At 39.9% G+C, this 17,947-nt stretch overlaps 3 protein-coding genes across 3 annotated transcripts in view; 2 read left to right on the forward strand and 1 right to left on the reverse strand.

Moving 5' to 3' along the window:
- Positions 1-4,435, forward strand: part of atxn7 (ataxin 7) — a 28,801-nt gene extending 24,366 nt beyond the window's left edge. Inside the window, exon 13 of the mRNA XM_073467822.1 lies at positions 1,285-4,435. Coding sequence (XP_073323923.1) covers positions 1,285-1,302 — 18 coding nt within the window. The 3' untranslated portion in view covers positions 1,303-4,435. The remainder of the gene's footprint in view (positions 1-1,284) is intronic.
- A 62-nt stretch (positions 4,436-4,497) lies between these two features.
- Positions 4,498-9,535, reverse strand: psmd6 (proteasome 26S subunit, non-ATPase 6). The gene is made up of 8 exons (XM_073467823.1): positions 9,272-9,535; positions 8,588-8,793; positions 6,498-6,643; positions 6,192-6,411; positions 5,872-5,980; positions 5,549-5,717; positions 4,813-4,890; positions 4,498-4,727 (listed from the first exon to the last, which is right to left on the reverse strand). The coding sequence occupies exons 1-8, from the start codon at positions 9,414-9,416 to the stop codon at positions 4,631-4,633; spliced, it is 1,170 nt and encodes a 389-aa protein (XP_073323924.1). The 5' UTR covers positions 9,417-9,535; the 3' UTR covers positions 4,498-4,630.
- Positions 9,536-10,117: 582 nt separating this feature from the next.
- Positions 10,118-16,243, forward strand: slc2a9l1 (solute carrier family 2 member 9, like 1). The gene is made up of 12 exons (XM_073467383.1): positions 10,118-10,174; positions 11,746-11,841; positions 11,923-12,083; positions 12,160-12,284; positions 12,362-12,491; positions 12,976-13,124; positions 13,865-14,052; positions 14,132-14,242; positions 14,932-15,033; positions 15,512-15,587; positions 15,674-15,801; positions 16,058-16,243. Exons 1-12 carry the CDS (start codon positions 10,118-10,120, stop codon positions 16,241-16,243), a joined length of 1,509 nt encoding a protein of 502 aa, XP_073323484.1.
- Positions 16,244-17,947: the final 1,704 nt, after the last annotated feature.

Raw genomic sequence — 17,947 nt, forward strand, 5'->3', positions numbered from 1 at the left:
ACATCTCACAGTACATGAGCGTGATTAAACAAAGGCTAGCCAGAAAATGTGTCAGTAAATGTGGAATACTTGTTGGAACAATTGATTGATTTGTCGGGTGAAAGGAGATAAGTCTGAAGCCCAATATAGTATAATTCATTTATCCATTAAAAACACCAAACTTTCGCTGTCTTCAGCCTCTGAATGTGAGGTTTTTCTTCGTGTGATATAACTGTCAAGTGGACAGATTTGGGTTTTGGGCTGTTCGTTGGGTGACAGAAACAATTTGAACGAAGATGTCAACTGTCAACTGCTGTAACTTGGGTTTGGCATTTTTCACCATTTTTGACTTATTGATGAATCAAAGAATAATCATTGAATTGATTGATTATAAAAAATAATTAGTTACAGACAAAAATGTGTGACTGTGAACACGTCATGAGCCTTACACAGCAGACACATTAATTCCTCGTAGTAGGAAAAGCACAGGTGTTACTAATAACATTAACAATGGCTCCGTTCTATTCAGCTGTCCCAGTAAGTCGTGACAGTGTCACAGTGTCACAGCATGAAACTGAGGCGGCTAAATGGAATTCAGCCACAATTAATTTTATTGTTTACACCTGGGGTAATCTCACTGTGACAGGTCAAAATGTTTTCCATTGAGTAATGGGTAATTGTGTTTGTTAAATGCAGCATTAAAAACATATAATTTGAATATAAAACAATATTAGATCACTTTTTTTTAAATCTCCTGTCCTTATCTGAACACATGAAGTGAGCAACATGACACACTGTTGAGGAAGGCTCTGTTCCAAAGCTGCAGTTCAGTTATTATTGTTGTGATAAGTTACTCTTTACTTACTACTCCATTAAAAAGTAATAATATTACTTATTACTTGATATCAAAAGTCATTAGTTACATTACACATTATATTACTATAGCACTTTTACATGGGTAACATCTCCACGATATATCAGATCAGTAGAAATGGATTGTCATATTCATAAGTATGGTTTCATCAGTGTGTGTGATCACCTGAAACTACGAATCATTGTGATTTGTTACCTTAGAGTGGGTTGTTATATCTACAGAGAGAGCGGGTTCTCTGCCCTGGAGTCCCTCATGCTGCACCACCATGTTTCCGGAGGGCCTTTCCTGCTTTATGTGTTTAACATCCACTGTCAGTTGGTCACAATTTGAAACCTTACTGCTAGATTCCACTAAATCCTCCACACTGGACCTTTAATGCTTTGTATACAGACACATTACTAAACAACCACCTTTTTCCCCCTCTCCCCCAGCCAAAGGCTCGTCCCTGACAGCGATGTCCGGCTTCTGTGTATGGACCCGGCAGGCGGACGGGGAATAGTCCGGAGCAGTCCGCATACCGCTCTGGACTGCACGAGGCCTTCTAAAATCAAACCCACATTACTCTCAGCTTCCCACAATCCTCAGGGTGGAGATGATCTGGACTGCCCAGTGAAGTCAATGTGGTCCTTACTATTTCTCCCAAAGCCATGTGTGTGTGTTTTTGTGTGTGTGAGAAGTATGGGGGGGGGCGGTGGCACTGTTCCGGGATAGCGTGGAGCGCCAAGGGGTCTAATGAGCGAGCCAAGGACCCCCCCACGCCGAGTGTTGTCCCAGTATTCTGAGAGGTCTTCCTGTCTGGTTGGAACAGTAGCAACAGCCATGGGTCTCTTGAGCTGCGGTTCAAAGCTCATCGGGTTCAGGTTAAGGGCTGCTGCGACGAGCCGTCACGACGCTGAGCAACTGGGGAGACAACAAGCCGATCTCTTCCGTGTTTGTTAGAATGAGTGTGCGAATGTGCGTGGGTGTGCGAGTATTTTTCTCATGTCAGATTCTGCTGGACTACTGGAATTTCCGACTTAATTACACCCCCAGCGCCTGATCTCAGAAGCCTTTGGAAGGAGAGCAGGAGCAACAGCAAACTGTTACTTGCAAACACCTTAAACAACACACAATCACCTTGTTGTTTCACTTTTCCGCTAGTCTGACTCTCTGGTGACGTGTTTAGTAACCTCGGGTTACACGCTGTAGCCTGAAAGGGGCCCGTAGGGACGATCTGGTCAATTCTTTTATTATCCAGAATAATTATGCAAGTGTTACCTTTTTATGATTTCTTATGAGCTTTTTACACTGAACTACAAAGAGTCTTTGTAGACGTGGTGGAGACAGTTGTGCTCTCAAATGTGAAAAGGATGCCTGATGTGCCCATTCGATTGAATCTTTTGTCAGAGGAGAAAGCTTGGTCTCGAGGACACCTGTTAATTTTCTGAATCTTTTCATTGTCGCAAAACGATCGCCACAGTAGACCTACCCCCAACTGTGAACAGCACTAAATAACTACTTTCTCCACAGGCACTGCTTAGTTGTCCACAAAGCTAGCCAAAAGCTGCTATCAGCTTTGCCAACTACTTTTTATTTTAAAACTAAAAGGTGGGCAGTCTCGCTCATGAAGCGGTGATGGTGCATTGCCTGTGTGGATCTGAAGAAAATCTGTGCAAACTGTAATTGCTATTGCCACAACTTACCTACTTTTTAACCCACGCAGCTGTGCGAAATCCACAGCCGTTGTGGGCAGATGTGAATTGTAATGTTTATTTTTCCTACATAGGGAATCAGGTATGGTACGTCTTAACTGGAGCAAACTTTATGCACGTCACCTGTCTTCTTTGGGTTTGATTGTCCCTCCTGTGTGTTAGTTAACCACTACCCATGCTCTGGGTGTACAAGTTCCAATGCCTCGTCGTAACACTACGTTGGTGCGTGTTGAGAAAAGATTTGTCACAGTAGAACAGATAGCCAGGCATTATACTCTATTCCTTTGTCAAAATGGAGTCTTAAATCAGGCAATAGTTCTCTTCGGGATGTTTGCTTATTTTGTCTCGAGTGGGTTTTATGGTGCGAGATTCATGGAGATGGCTTCACGGGACACATTTAAACTTTTGGCAACACCTGTTGATTTATGGAACCTCCACTGATGTCAGATAGTGTGGAAACGTAGAGGAGACAATTTTTTAAAACAGAAACTTAATTTAGCTTTTTTCTTGTAGCCTATGTATCAAACAATATTGAAGTATCCCTATTTGAGAATACATATTTTGTTAACGAATTGTACATAGTGAAATATGTATTTTTGCACAGGCATTTTTCATACACGCTGAATTTTTTGGTACAATTTTAAAATTATTTATTTAGTAAAGAAAAAAAAAAAGAAATGGAAAGTTAAGAGTGGTTCACTGCCAAGTCTATATAATGCAATACGCCTATATGTAGAAGCTGAAGCATCTCATGAATCGTGTACTGAAAACCTTTAAGGAACAAAGATGAAGTGTTGCCACTGTAGCATGTGTCTGTCCGACAGAGGATACCTTTATTCACTTTTCAAGGTCTCAATCACATGTGCTTTTACAAGACATTTTCCGTTGCCTATGAATCAAACACAACAAAAAGTTAATATGTGACCCAATTAGCCTGTGATTCTGAACTGTCCTGCAGGCTTGAAGCTGTGCCCGTTGTCTAACCAGTTTCCACGGACTCTTCAGTCATCCACTTTGTAGACCTTAAAACACATTTCATGATTGAAACACTTAACGCTCTTCTTTTATAAAAGGCTGAAGGGACTAAAGCAATCATTGCAAGGAAGAGGAACACTTCAAAACAGTCCACCTGCTTGCATTATCGTTGCCAAACAAGTAATTTGAATCACAGCTTTTAAAGAAATAGTTTGCAGCTTTTAAAAGAAATATCAAATTAAGAAAGTGCCTGAATTTGTTTCACCCTGACTGTTCTGAAGACAGTATTCTTTGGGTTGTTTTACCTTACTTGAATGTTAAAAGTGTTTAGGAGTTTGCTTTTAAATCTGCCTATGAACCCTAAATGTGGTAAAACCTGAGCTTGTCAGCTGCCCATTATGAAACACTTTTGTATTGTGTGTTTTTCTTTGGGGAGGTGGGGGTATATCCAAGTTTTCCAGACAAGACGTCGAGATTTTCTGTTAGCCTCAGTGCGTGGCTTAAGCCCCCTCTGGTTTACTGGGATTTGTACGTTTAAAAAAAAAAAAATCTTTCAATCAAGTGTTTTGTTTACCCTCAAACTCAACTCACATCTTGGCATTGTTTTCAGTTGATGGAAACATTGCGAGGATGTTTTTTTTAATTAGCACCATAGACTTGGAATGTGAAAGTGAGAGAATACAGCTCGTGTTTGGGAGGAAAAAATAAATCCACCATTCATACTATGTAAAAGCGTGTATAGAATTTTTTTTTTGTATACATTATCAAAATCATTTTCAGCTGGACTTATGTATTGGCTGCTATGTAATTCATGAACAAAACATAGGTTAGAATTAATATTTAAAGAAAAAAGATTGTATAGTATATTTGTTTTGTAACAAGTTTCTGTAAATAAAATAATTTATACTGCTATTTATATGAAATGATGTCTCTGCCTCTTTCCTGCATTGAAAAGAAAAACAGCCTGGAGAAATGCAATCCCAACAGTTAAACAAATTTTATTATATACACAATATAAGAGTCGCTTTGTCAGACAAACTACAGGTTTGGGTATACCAAGAAGAAAGATGCAAGTCCCCCTTGCTGTGATGTGAAAACATGGCCTCTGCAGTTACATGTTGATGACTCTGGACAGCTTCTGGACTCTGTTGAGCAGCAAGTCGCCCTTCTTGATGGTTTCCTGGTACTGCCAGTTTTTGCTATCAGGTCTGAAAAAAAGAAAGGAAAAGATTTAGAGTGCTGCCTTTGGAGTCATCTCTGGAAGTTTAGAGGTGTGATGAATCATAACATTACCTATTGGTTTCCACAATCTCATTCACTTTATCAATTTTACAGTGGAGGCGGCCAGCAGCTATGAATCGGGACAGTTCCCTGAGGAAGGAGAGGAGATTTAGTTCAGTTAGTCGAGAACATGACGCTTCACCTAAACCTTTAACCTGAACACATGAGGTGGGGAAAAAAGGAGTACGGACACAGGAAAATGCACTTAGTCCCTTTCTTGAAAGAGTTAGATGACGAGATGATACCACTCCTGTCTATACAGTGAAGGTAAAGCTACAGCCAACCACTAGCTAGCTTAGCATAAAGACTCAAGACTGGGAAATAGCTAACCTGGCTCTGTCTAATGGTAACAAGTTACCACCTCTGAAGCTCAGCAGTTACAACGCTATATCTTTTTTGCTCAATCCCTAAAAAAGTGAAGTGGAGTACAGGTGTTTGTACTTGTTCAGGTGTATTAACTTCTCACCGTGACGACATGAATCGCTGCACAAACCTGGTGTGTTAGTATAGTTTTACATTTACCATCCAGACATGACCAAGGCAATCTTCTGACCTAATTGAAATATACATCTCCTTTCCCAAATAATCCTTTGTACAAATGTACAACTTGAGCTTATCTGACGGAAGTATGTACGTCCACTTCAACATAACGACACTTAAGGGAACTACAGCTCAACAAGCGTATAAAATGAATTCACTGAAACGCTCCAGAGGATGTGGCATATGAAAATAGTATACATGAACTCACTGGTCGATGAACTCTGTGCTGACGCCAAAGGCCTCAGCCATGTAGCCCAGGGTGAGGGAGCGGTAGGACTCTAGCAGCTGGCTGTAGGCCTGGATCCTCATCTCCCTCACATAGTAACGGTAGTGTGGCGCAAAGAGCCAGTCCTTCTTCATCTCCTGCTCCACCATGGCTGTGGCAGAGAAAAGAACAGGGAAAATGCAGCAGCACAGAACACACATTGTTCCTGTGAGTGAAACTGACAAATGAAATATTGGAATGTAATAAGTGTTAGAGAGTGTTTAGTTTTTCACTTATTTAGGTGAATAAAAAAATGGCTTCCTCACCCAAAGACTGGAAGAAGACAGAGTAACGGCACTCGTAGAGGGAGAAAAGATACTGACGAACAGAAGGCAGACTGTGCAGCACCTCCAAGATCTCTGCTCCCTTTATTACCTGCAGACCAACACATTTCATTGCAGTCAAAGTGCCAACTTACACACATATGTGTCCACAACAATAACCTTGGTGAAGGTATTTCACAAATCCAGTCCACATACTGTATATTATGATGAAGCAATTAGTCAAATTCATCACCTTTTATACCGCTTACACACACAAGCCTCCCTCAATCTTTTCTGAGTACACACACTCCTTTCTCTCCTACCTTTTCACGGAGGTCAGGCCGCTTGAGGGCGATCATGCAGACGTAGACGGTGTAGGTGACAAAGGTCTTGTAGTCCATGAGCTCGTAGGAGGTGAAGGTGGAGACTGTGTCGAGGAAGAGCTCAGCAGCTTGTTTGAAGTCCCTGATGGCCACGCAGTACAGGCCCTGGTAGACCTTCAGACGATTCCTCCTGTCCCAGTCTCCCCCCTCCTCGATGAGGCTGTGGAGACAGAGGTAGTTAGGTAGGTGAGTACTGAAACTGTGGGTGGAAATGTGTCAGAATGAGGATATCAGAGTCTTTTTTACCTCTTCGCTTTCTCAGAGTTGCGTGTGATGAGGTCACTGTCCATGTAGAAGAGGCCGATCCTCAGAAGGTAGAAGACGATGTCTAGTCTGTGACCGAGAGCCACTGTCTTGTCATAGGTCTTCCTGAAGGCTGTCAGGGCACCCTCCTGTGGACGTACAAGACAATGTCAATGAATCTGTTACTGTTCAAAAACATAAAATATAATCAACTATCTTTAATCATATAACTGTGTTTACTGCTGTAGTATTTCAGAAAGAAATCATTTTGTCAGAACGTCTTGTCACTTTAGGAAGGATCTACAGCAACCAAGAAAGCAGCCATAATAAATATCTGTCATCCAAAATATTGAAGCTGATAGTATGTATAGAGTGCCACTAAAAGTCAAGAACAGGCAAACATGCTGACAAGCATCAGTAGTACTTGGGATTATGGCTCTGATATAAAACTGTAACTGAACAGGAAAGACATCAGTTTTTGGTATTTTCCCTTAACGATATAGTTAGCATTAGTGTACCAACATGAAAACGAGTTTGCACTCTTAAAAGTGTATGAATCTATCAACAATCACAGTGAGCGATTTTCAGTGGGAAATGTTTTATGTTTTGAATTCTATCCAGTGTCTAAGAGGACGGAAAGTGCCTGAGCTATGAGGAGACAGTCACATGAGTTTGTATTAAACTAAATGACGTGTCAGAACTGACACCGCAATGTATTAAACTGCAAACATCGCAATTAGGGACACAATTTTAAGCAATTAGATAGACGGCCACCTAAACAATCTATTATCAGTTAATTATCAATAATATATGAAATGTCGGACGTTTTTCTATTAGAAAACTGTTCTTCTCTTAACTCTTCTGTTAAACACCGACTTGATGCATGTTCAATGCAAAATCCGAGTAGGCTACATCAGGAGTTAAAACAAGAGATAAAGTAAATACCTAGTTATTTGAATGCTAAACTAATTAACACAAAATAATAACTTAACTGTAATTGCAGAGCTCCTGTCTGTCGCTATTCAACAACTGGCCCAACAAAATCCAACCCATACTGAGGCTACTAAATGGCTAAAATGTGATATCAGTTTGTAAAGAGCATCTTTTTGTATTTTTTAAATGACAGATTACTTTTTATTCAGTTTTTTATTAAATACATTTTCTCATTCCAGCATTTTGTATTTCATTTTAATATACCAGTATTTGATAATGAAGTATTTGTCATTTGTAACGAGATATTTTTTGATGGATTTCTACCCATTTATAAATGTCAGTTAACACATTTTTAAATCAATTAAATTCTTAATAGCGATAACACGATTAATCAGTAACATCCCTAATCACAATGCAGAAGGTTGTAATCTATTACAAACTGTAAAGACGCTTACACTCTTACTGCTTAGGAGACAATAAAAGGCAGCCAATTTAGATTTTGAAAGAAAGAAAAAAATTGCGTAGTCCCTCAGACATTATTATTCTCAGTATAATGCTGACTGATTCTGGTACAACAGAGATACAGAAAACAATACATGGCACCCCTTTTCACACATTAACAGATGCTTCTCTGTCAGATGGGGTACGTTCTGTGGATTGCTTAATATGGCCATGAAGTCTAGCCTGGATTTGTGGACGAGTTTAAAAGGGGCCGTGTATTCCCTTTCCAAGATAACCCCGCTCATTGCTTCAGAAAAGCATTTTTACAGATACAGCTGATGACAGGAGTTGCATATGTCTAGTGATCTGCCACAGTCCATTTCTGTTTTTCCTCAGGCACTCCAATAAATACTGCATCAAAAACTAAGCTATTTGATTTTCAGTGGCATACACAGTGTTGTTAGATTCTGTGTTTCAGTGGTCAGAAAACTAAATATGCTGTCCAACTTTTGTGAGTCACTCTCATTATGCACAGCAATGTGCCGAACTGACACATCACACATATCTGCCAAAGTGTCAAACTGTGATGGACAAATACACTGCAGCACTTCAAAAAACACCCACAGGTGCCCAGTTTTAATTTTCACACTTTACAGGACATGCCATGCCAAAGAAAGCCTACTCATGGATGTCTTGTGTGCCGTCTGTGGAGGTGTTACCTTGTCTCCAATTCTGATCAGATATTCAGCTTTGGCCATCATGGCGTCTCGTATCTCGCTCTCTCCCAGGCTCTTCTCTGCGTCCTCCAGCACATCATCCAGGCGCTTCAGCTCCTCCTCGTTGGCCTTCTTCATTTTATTCAGCAGGTCACCGTCCAGCTGCCACTTCAGGTCCTTACACAGACCCTCATAGTATGGAGCCATATCTGGAGCAGAAACAAACCATGACTGTTTACCCTGTGGACAGCCCTGAGTTCAAACATCGCGAACCTCATATTATACAAAGGCTTTTTTTAAGTTGATTAACAACAAACGAATAACACTTTACTTTGAAAAGTGTCACCTCTTTCATATAGCTTCCTGTAATTTCCAATGGAGTATTATTCAATAATGCAAATCTTGAAATTAGGAGTGATTAAACTTGGTAATATTACGCAAACTTTGTCAAACCACCCTTTGTCAGATTGCCTTTGGCTAGCTAGTTGACGCTAGCTAATAAAGTTAGCTAGCGTGCTAATTCCCCTGTGATGATAGATATGCTGAAGTGGAATAAATATTCGGCTTTGCCAGCTTTTATGAACAAAATGCGCAACCACTACAAAAAACATGCGCTTACAGCAACGTGTACATAAAGACCGGGCTATTACAGCAACTGCTACAAGTCACAGCGACATGCTAACTCACTGTTAGCCTTGATAGCGTCCATGAGCTCAGTCTTCACTTTAGCATCCTGTCGGTGACCGTCCATGGTGAGCAGAAACTTGAGCTGTGCTATCCTCAGGTCGGGGTTCTTGGGCAGACCCTCCTCTTCTAGATTCTCTAGCGGCATTTTTAGTCCAAAATATAGAAACAAACACTCAAACTGAAGACTTTCTTTGTGCAGACAGAGTTCACTGCTCTCCGTTACCAGCTAGTCAACGATGACTACGGAAAACACTGGACGGTGTTGTTTCCGGCGCAGCGTCAGTCAGCGAGGGGAGAGAAGAGCGGAGCACAGGCGCATATTTACCAACCAAGTTATCGTTTACTGCCCCCTGCTGGACAAGAGTATGAACAACACCGGTGCCCCAAACATACCGCATATTAATTGTTATTCTGTTTTTTCAAATATAAAAGAAATCAACATTTGTTATGTTTTATACTAACAGGATGTTATGTCTATTTTATTCTACATGTCTATCAGTATGTCTATTATAAAATAAAACAACAACTTTGAAATACCATGGTAAAATGTTTTGTCACTTTACCTGTGTGTCTCCAGTTTTTTGAAGGGCTACCGGTGATTTGAGTCTTTTCTGCAATATCAAAAACTGAGTTTACATGGTTTCACTTAATTACACTATAACCCTGCATAACCCAATAGTCTGTAACCAAACCAAGCTCTATCAGTGGGAGGTGATGTGACTCACACAGGGGAAGTCATTGTCAGAGTTGCAGGGTGATTGCTGGTTTTTAAGTTAAAGTTTTTCTTAAAGTCTGAAAAGTTAATAACCAGCTTAGATTACCTAACAGAGTCCATTCAGTCTGGACATGCACTGTAAGGTCCATGCCAGGAAAGACAAAATGGAGAGTTTGCTGCGACAGCTGGTAGGATTTTACTGAACTCTACTGTATTTGTTTAAAAGAAGATAGAATAATTTTTATCTATGAATTTATAATGTTCACAGGGCAGTTGACGCAGCATGAATATATGTTTGTTTCTAAATCTTTTATAATCATTGCTTATTGTCTTGTACATTACAGTTTGCCTTAGTCCAACACACTTTTATTAACAGGGAAAATAGAAGAAAATAATAATAACATGTTTCAGGTGAGCAGGTTGTTTTTGAGTTTGTTGGAGCTCAGTGACTCATGAAAAACAGTTTTAGCTGAGTCATTCCACATCCCAAAGTTATTTTTTAAACTCTTCACTCAAGGCAAGAAAAAGTAATATGATACTCAACACATACACAAGCAATGCTACAAAAGATAATGATTTTGTTTAAGTAGTAAAAAAAACAACAACAGGGTCATATTAAATGAAATATACATTGATGTTACATGACATTCAAAGAGTAAAATAAAATGATCAGACAGGAAACACGTTGTCAGTAAATATCATTTAACTGAGCTCATGAAGCAGTTATTTCATACTGTTACATCATCAGTTGTTCTGTCATCTAGTTACACACTGAGTGGTCCTTATTTTACAGGAGGCGCTCAGCAGATCATTTATATGCTTTTAAGATTACATTTCTTCATATAAGACACTTTTCTTTTCTGAGATATTCTATTAATAGTGTTGACAGTATTCATTTTCACAGTAAATAATTCGCCTGATGACATCCTGAATGATTAGGGAAAGAGCATATTTGAAAGCCGATAATTTTACACAAATGCATTCGCCTTATTGAAATAACATCCCTTCTTTGAGGGAGGAGGGTCTGCAGACCTTTCTCCAAAATGTCATTATGACAAAAAGACCAAAGTAATTGAAATGAAGCAGCTTGAAGCAACTCATATTAGACCTATTTTTCTACTCACTACCAAGGGTTTCACTTTGTGTTGAAAAGTGGTTGGGGACAAGTTACAGTCACGGTCAAAATCTTACATTCACTTGTAAAGAAACTGTATATCATGGCAGTCTTCAGTTCCAATGATTTTTACAACTCTCATTTCTCTTTCAACTACTTTGTCACAAAAAACATTCATGAAGTTTGCTTCAAATCTGAGTTTATAATAGGTCTTCTGAAAATGTGGCCATACAATTCAGGGACTTTTAGAATATCTTTCAACATCAAATTATGTCAAAATGACGGGCCAATAATTCAAATAGATGTTCACATATACCATTGCAAACCAGCAGGGTGTTACTTTGTGTTGACAAGTGGTAAGAACACACTGTGAAGGCTCAGGTGGAAACAAAACATTTCAAACAGTATTCAATATGTGCAATTTTTATTTTAGGTATGTAACGTGGAGAGCCGTCAGAGTAGATTATTACGGCTGGTAAAATTGCATAATCAAAATTCATTTCATCTCATTTGTTAGTTAACATTTCTTGGTGCAATTTTTTAGCACATTTGTAACAATTCAGCGGTGGGGACATTTCCGCAGCGTCCCCAGTGCACCTATGATCACTACTGAGTCCTATCTCTGTTCTTCACTCTGGTTTGTAGACGCACGGTAATGCTCTGTTCCTCATCATTATATTGGGAGTCGGTGGAAGCTTTCATAATGGCTATCACAATACTGGACTGAGTTCTCCCTCACCGGTGAGAAACATCAATTTACATTCTGTTTGTTGCTTCTCTCTTCAAAAAGATGGTAAATGTTCTTGAAAACTTTCCCTGTAGCACATACAGCGCTTCATCAACAGCAGTTGGTACGACAGATATAAAGAGCCTCCGCCTCCGCAGACGATCACCATGATCTGGTCCCTTATTGTTTCCCTGTATGCTGTCGGGGGACTCATTGGTGCCACCAGTGTCAAATTTGTCTCAGGCAGGCTGGGAAGGTGGGTAAGAAAGACTTAATGCAACATTCAGTCCTACTGCCGGACAGACTTGAAGTGATATGTGTTCCTTCATCAGAAAAAAGGCGATGATCGCAAACAGCTTTGTTGCCATCCTGGCAGCAGTGATCATGCTGATGAGTAAAGGTGCCAAATCATATGAGATGATTATTGTGGCAAGGATCCTGCATGGCTACACGGCAGGTAAGCCGTATTCTCTGTCAAGAATAATGCACGTAATGTTTTTACTTGACTGATTAACATTATCTCATGACCTGCAGGTTTGGGATGGAGCACCCATATGATGTACCTGGTAGAGATTTCACCCAGGAAGTTAAGAGGCGTAGTCAGTCTGACCGCAGTGACCTTTGCGTCACTTGGCAAACTGTCTGGACGGTTTTTTGGACTAAGGTATGTCTACGGAGACAGCAGTTTGGGGTTTTTTTGGATTATTTTACAGTATACGAGAGCTTGAAATCCACAGAATGCACAAAATATTATTGGCAAACCTTTAACCTGTAACCTTTAATTGTGATTATATATGCTCCCCTTGGGTCACTTGGCCGGCCATTTTGGTTGTGTTTTTTATCAGCGTTATGTTGACAATACTCAGCTTTACTTGTCTGTTGAGCCCAGTGATGTCTCTACTCTTACCACTCTGCAAAATTGCCTGGTATAGATTAGAATCTGGATATCTCAGATTTTACTTACTTCTGTTCTTTTAGCTAAAGGAAGTTTAGGTAAAGACAAGTTAAAGAAGAAGAAAGTTTAGAGAATGGGAAAAAAGAGCTTCAGCTCAATATGAGGAAGTGTAAATAAAGATGCAGTAAAAAAAACACATCTAAACTCAGCTAACACATGACTTCATTTTGTTCTTTTGTTTTTTATCTTTCAGTGAGATCCTCGGTCGTGAGGAGCAATGGAACATCGTCCTCTGTGTTCCTGCATGTTTCTCTGTGCTTCAGGTCATAGTGTTGCCTTTTCTTCCTGAGGCTCCCAGATACTTATTCATAGAGAAAGGGGATGATAAGGCTTGCAAAAAAGGTTTGTATATTTCCCCAAATTCATGCAGCATGTGACCAAAGAGCATTTTAATGGTAGCATAAAAAAACATGTGCTGCTTGAAATTCCCCAGAAAATATTTGAGCATAAGCTAATTGTGATCAAGCATCATTTTAAGTGCTAAATATCTTGTTTGAAGGAAAGACATCCAAGGGTTATTTCAGTTCATATAGTTTTAAAATGTTGAAGGTGCAACATGAAAGAATTGGCATCCTGTTAAATTCTTATTCAAAACAAATAGGGGGCAGAATATCACCAGAATAACTAGCTGCTGCTAACTGTTGCTACCATTAGCTACTTAGCTCGGTTAGCCATGCAGTCAGCCGTCCAGGCTGGGAGCTTGGATATTGCGGGAGTGTTGGTGTTTACTCTGCTAGCACAGGAGCTTTGGACCAGGATTGGTCGGGGCTAGCTGGTTAGCATGCTAACTTAAGTCTCTGCAACACAATACGTGGATGTCATGATGTCAGAACGTTTTTTTCTTCACATCCTGTTGATGTTGAACTTTAGTTAACTTTTGAATGTTTTCAATAAATGATTACATAATGAACCTTGATGAGGTGTATACCTGTGACAATGTACGTTGTGGTCTACACGCACATTTTGGATCATAGAGCACTTTTATCACACCCATTCATTATTTATTTTAAATGTTTTGTATGTAAGCAAAGGAGCACATTTCTATTTTTATCATATATTTGTCTTTGGTCTTCTCATTTCAGCTCTCCAGAGTCTGTGGGGCAAAGGCGACTACAAAGAGGAGATGGACGAGATGTTGGCTGAGCAGGCGGCCATTGAGAGCGCCCCACCAAAAAGCCCTCTGGAGCTCCTGAGGGACAGGACTGTCCGATGGCAACTCATGTCCATGTCCATCATCCAATGCTGCAACCAGCTGTCGGGCATAACTATGGTGAGGATGCAAACATTTTATCTTGTGCTAGAATTTATTAAGATTCTCAGAATCAAACCAATTTGTCTCTCCTTCCCAGCTCAGTACCTTCTCTTTTGACATCTTCCTGGAGGCAGGTATACCGAGAGACCAGATCCGCTATGTCACTCTTGGTCTTGGAGTATCTGAAATAATGATAACCATTTTCTGTGTGAGTAACTAAATCAGTTTGTACCTGAGCTCTTTAGAGTGTCTCCACATGTTGGTAAAGGCCATCTTTACTTGACACGGAAATAATGGAGAGATTGTTAGAGACTTCTTGGCTGTTTAGTTCAGCCGCTATTACCATGTTCCTGTGTGTCTTACATTTCCCACCTGAAACACACAGAAAATCTAGTCATTATCTACTCACCCCTGGGCAGAAAGTCAGGTGAAGTTTTCATAGTCCACAAAACATTTCTGGAGCTTCACAGCAAAACAGGGTCAAATCAGCATTCTCCTGAACAACTGAAATAGATGGGGACTTGTTTTAAAATGTAAAAACAACTGAAAAACAAACCTAGACTATCAACCCTGTACATATTCATAATTCAGGTAATACTCTCTATCATGTGGGTGTCGGCTGACTAAGCTGTATTGAAATGATTGACACACAGGATGTGCAAACACAAGAACCAGAAGCATAAAAATCAAATGACATTTCGGTTCACGTCTGGTAGGGTATCATTTTAATGGATGCCAACTTGTATTCAAGGGCCTTTAATGACTCGGTTTGGAAGTGCTACCATGTGGCAGCAGAGGAAATGACTGACAGAGAATATTAAAGTAGAATATTTTAAAATTGTATATACATAAAATATGTAACTACTACCATATTTTGTTGACCTCTCTGTTTCTCAGGGACTGCTGATTGAGCACACTGGCAGGAGGCCGTTATTCTGGGGGGGTTATGGAGTCATGTCTGCCACCTGGGTGTGTGTCACTATCACACTCAGCCTGAAGGTAAACCTGTTACCTTTGGATATTGACACAACTTTATTAGCTATGAGAGAAGTTGGACGCTACGCATTTTAAAGGGCTACTTCAAACAAGTTACACAAAAGCATATTTTCACATTTTTTTGTACCCCTGCTAGTGTCGAGCCATGCAGGCAGTTTGAGTTATCTGCACACGTGTTAGACATCAGTCTGAGTGCGACATTGGAGAAAAATGGTGGCCATGTGAATATGGTCTATTGACCCCCACTGTCTTGCGGTGAAGGTAGAAAACCTCAAAACTATCTGCACGGCTCGACACCACCAAGGGTAATTGACAAAATATGGTGTCGTCATGAAGGTGATCGGACCGTTATAAGAGTTCACCTAACAGCAAAACATGTATCAGCTATTATTTCTGTTGTGTGCGAAGACAGCTGTTAAATAATTGCTCTCAAAATTGTCTACATAGCAGGATGCTAATATGTATACGAATCGTCATGCAGGAGTTCAGCCATTGGGTTCCATACATTGCCGCTGCTTTGATCATCGTCTTCATCCTCTTCTTCTGCGGAGGACCTAGTATGTCCATTACACACTGCATTATGGTTCACACAGAAAAGATGTTTGTATGCAGACATAATTAATTGAATCCCCTGTGTCGTCAGGCGGAGCCGGAGCGACCCTCAACAATGAGCTCTTCATCCAATCTGATCGAATGGCAGCATTCGTCATCGTTGGGATCCAGCGCTGGTTGTGTTTCGCTTTGTTGGGCCTCGTCTTTCCATTCCTCATTGTGAGTGCAACAAGCAACAAACTAAAATTAAATGGGATTTTCATCACAACATGGATTATGTTTTAATTATAAAGCACTTTTCATGCATTATACATAAGATTAATGACAGAGTGAATGTCTTTTTAGTGTGTGTTGGCTATTAAAATATCATTAGGAACTTTACGTGTCATATTGTAAGAAAACACCCAGAACTTTCATTAAATGTGAAGCTCACTCTGACCTCACACATCTTTACCCTCCTTATCCTCTGTCCCAGAATGCCCTGAACTCGTACTGCTTCGTGCTGTTCGCCTTCGTCTGTCTGCTTGGTTGTCTTTATACCTTCTTCCTCCTGCCCGAGACTAAAGGGAAGACCCTGCTGGAGATCTCTGAGGAGTTTAAAGCCATCACTGTCTGTGGGAAGTCCTTCTTAGAGGAGAAGAGAGAGGAGACCAAGTTATAAGGCAGTCCAGATACACCTGTTACAAACTGTTGTTTTGTTGTGTTGGACAATATTTATGTTTTATGAAGTATTTTTCTAATCTACTGCAAAAGCGTCAGTCTACCATTACTGTGTCATACAGGGAATAAACAGTACAATAGAGGAAGAACTTGAGAGGGACATGTAAACAATAATGAACTGTAGTGTTTTATTTCTCATGGATATTATCGCTGTGTCATGTTATTCTGTCATTTCTGTCATTCTAAGTTCATCCTTGTTCCTCAGCAGAGTTGTGTTTTTATCAGGGAGATATTTTTCAGGAGATTTTCACAACATCTCACGACTGCAAACACCAACTTTAACACCTCAATCAACAAATAACTAGAAAAAGGAAAAACAGCCACACTTTTAGACTCACGAAACAAATGCCTAAGAAGAGTAAGTATAAAATATTACATGAAAAATGACTTTAAGCGCATTTAAACATGATACAGTCCAGATTTAAATGGGATGACAACAGAGGACTGTGGTTTTCTTTTATTGGGATGCCAGACTTCATACTATCACACTACTGTAAGCATGGCAAAATAAATGTTTTACATTAATTTAGGAAGAAATATTTATATGCTAACACAGAATTCAGGGTTTAGTATTCAGTGTGACAGAAAATGCTTGTGTTTTCAATGCAATGTTGACCTCAGCGTTTAAAGAATAAACCAACAACATGGAGTGACAGGAAGTTAGGTTTACTTTTTCAAACCACATTTGAATAAAATTGACAATGTCAGATCTGAATTGTGTGGTTAATGTATTGACTTGTGTCCTGATGAACTCGACTGAATCAGGTTTAATCGGGATGGAATGGGTTTTATAATCTGAACGCCGTCAACACGTGCCAGCTGTCAAAGATTATTGAGACGGGCTGCTGGAGCCCATCACAAATGTCTTGTCTTCATTCCTTCACATTTTGTACCCCTCCATACAATCTAAATTACAGAAAGAACAACCGTCAGCAGGCTCATAATACAATTTTAAAGATCAGATAAGAAAAAGGGTCATTAGAGACTGATGGAATTGTTTTTATTATTTCTACTTTCCTGTGCAACTCAAGCTGAGTTGAGTCTAATTTTACTCAATACTACTATATTTCTGTCATTCTTATTTAAACTTGCTTAAAGTGAGCAACCGGTTTAGTGCAACTGTACTGTCGTGAAGGCTACCCATAGCCTACCTGACAAAACTGCACCTGCAGCCACAACATGTTTTGTCACAAGAGGTCAGTAGTCTCCTTCCTTCAGCTCTCCAGCAATAAATCAACCTCTGCTCCCGTCAGTACCCATGGGCTCCGCTGTCTGTTCTTTGACCTCCACTGGGAATTAAATGAATGGGAACTGTCCCACACTGACATTGTCTCTTTTCTTTTTCTTTGTTTCTCTCGTTGATGCTGGACTTCTGTTGGTGACCTTGGTGTTTATCACTATCACACTCACACTAAAGTTTTGCTGAACAGTGGCTCCAGGTAACAGTTATCGTAAGTACATAAGTATGTATATAAGTAAGATTGTATTTATATAGCATTATTACTTAGTGTTACAAAGTGCTTCTCTAGAGGATACAAGGTTAAAAGGGCAAGAAACGAGTGAGAAGAGGGGAGAAACAATGTACTAGACATGGTTTACACAAACATTAAAGGAGTTTTCAAAGCAGCTCCATCTCCACACCTTG

Source organism: Pagrus major, chromosome 6, assembly GCF_040436345.1.
Source record: "Pagrus major chromosome 6, Pma_NU_1.0".
In the NCBI taxonomy this organism is placed as follows: Eukaryota; Metazoa; Chordata; class Actinopteri; order Spariformes; family Sparidae; genus Pagrus; species Pagrus major.

What these genes read in the sequence shown, in the direction of transcription:
- psmd6 (XM_073467823.1), bottom strand. Translation starts at nt 9,416, where the DNA reads ATGCCGCTAGAGAATCTAGAAGAGGAGGGTCTGCCCAAGAACCCCGAC. An exon ending in GGACGCTATCAAGGCTAACA is followed by an intron (nt 8,794 to 9,271) that starts GTGAGTTAGCAT and finishes TTTCTGCTCCAG; the next exon opens with ATATGGCTCCATACTATGAG. An exon ending in AACTCTGAGAAAGCGAAGAG is followed by an intron (nt 6,412 to 6,497) that starts GTAAAAAAGACT and finishes CTGTCTCCACAG; the next exon opens with CCTCATCGAGGAGGGGGGAG.
- slc2a9l1 (XM_073467383.1), top strand. Translation starts at nt 10,118, where the DNA reads ATGCACTGTAAGGTCCATGCCAGGAAAGACAAAATGGAGAGTTTGCTG. An exon ending in AGAGTTTGCTGCGACAGCTG is followed by an intron (nt 10,175 to 11,745) that starts GTAGGATTTTAC and finishes TCTGGTTTGTAG; the next exon opens with ACGCACGGTAATGCTCTGTT. An exon ending in CTTCTTCTGCGGAGGACCTA is followed by an intron (nt 15,588 to 15,673) that starts GTATGTCCATTA and finishes CTGTGTCGTCAG; the next exon opens with GCGGAGCCGGAGCGACCCTC.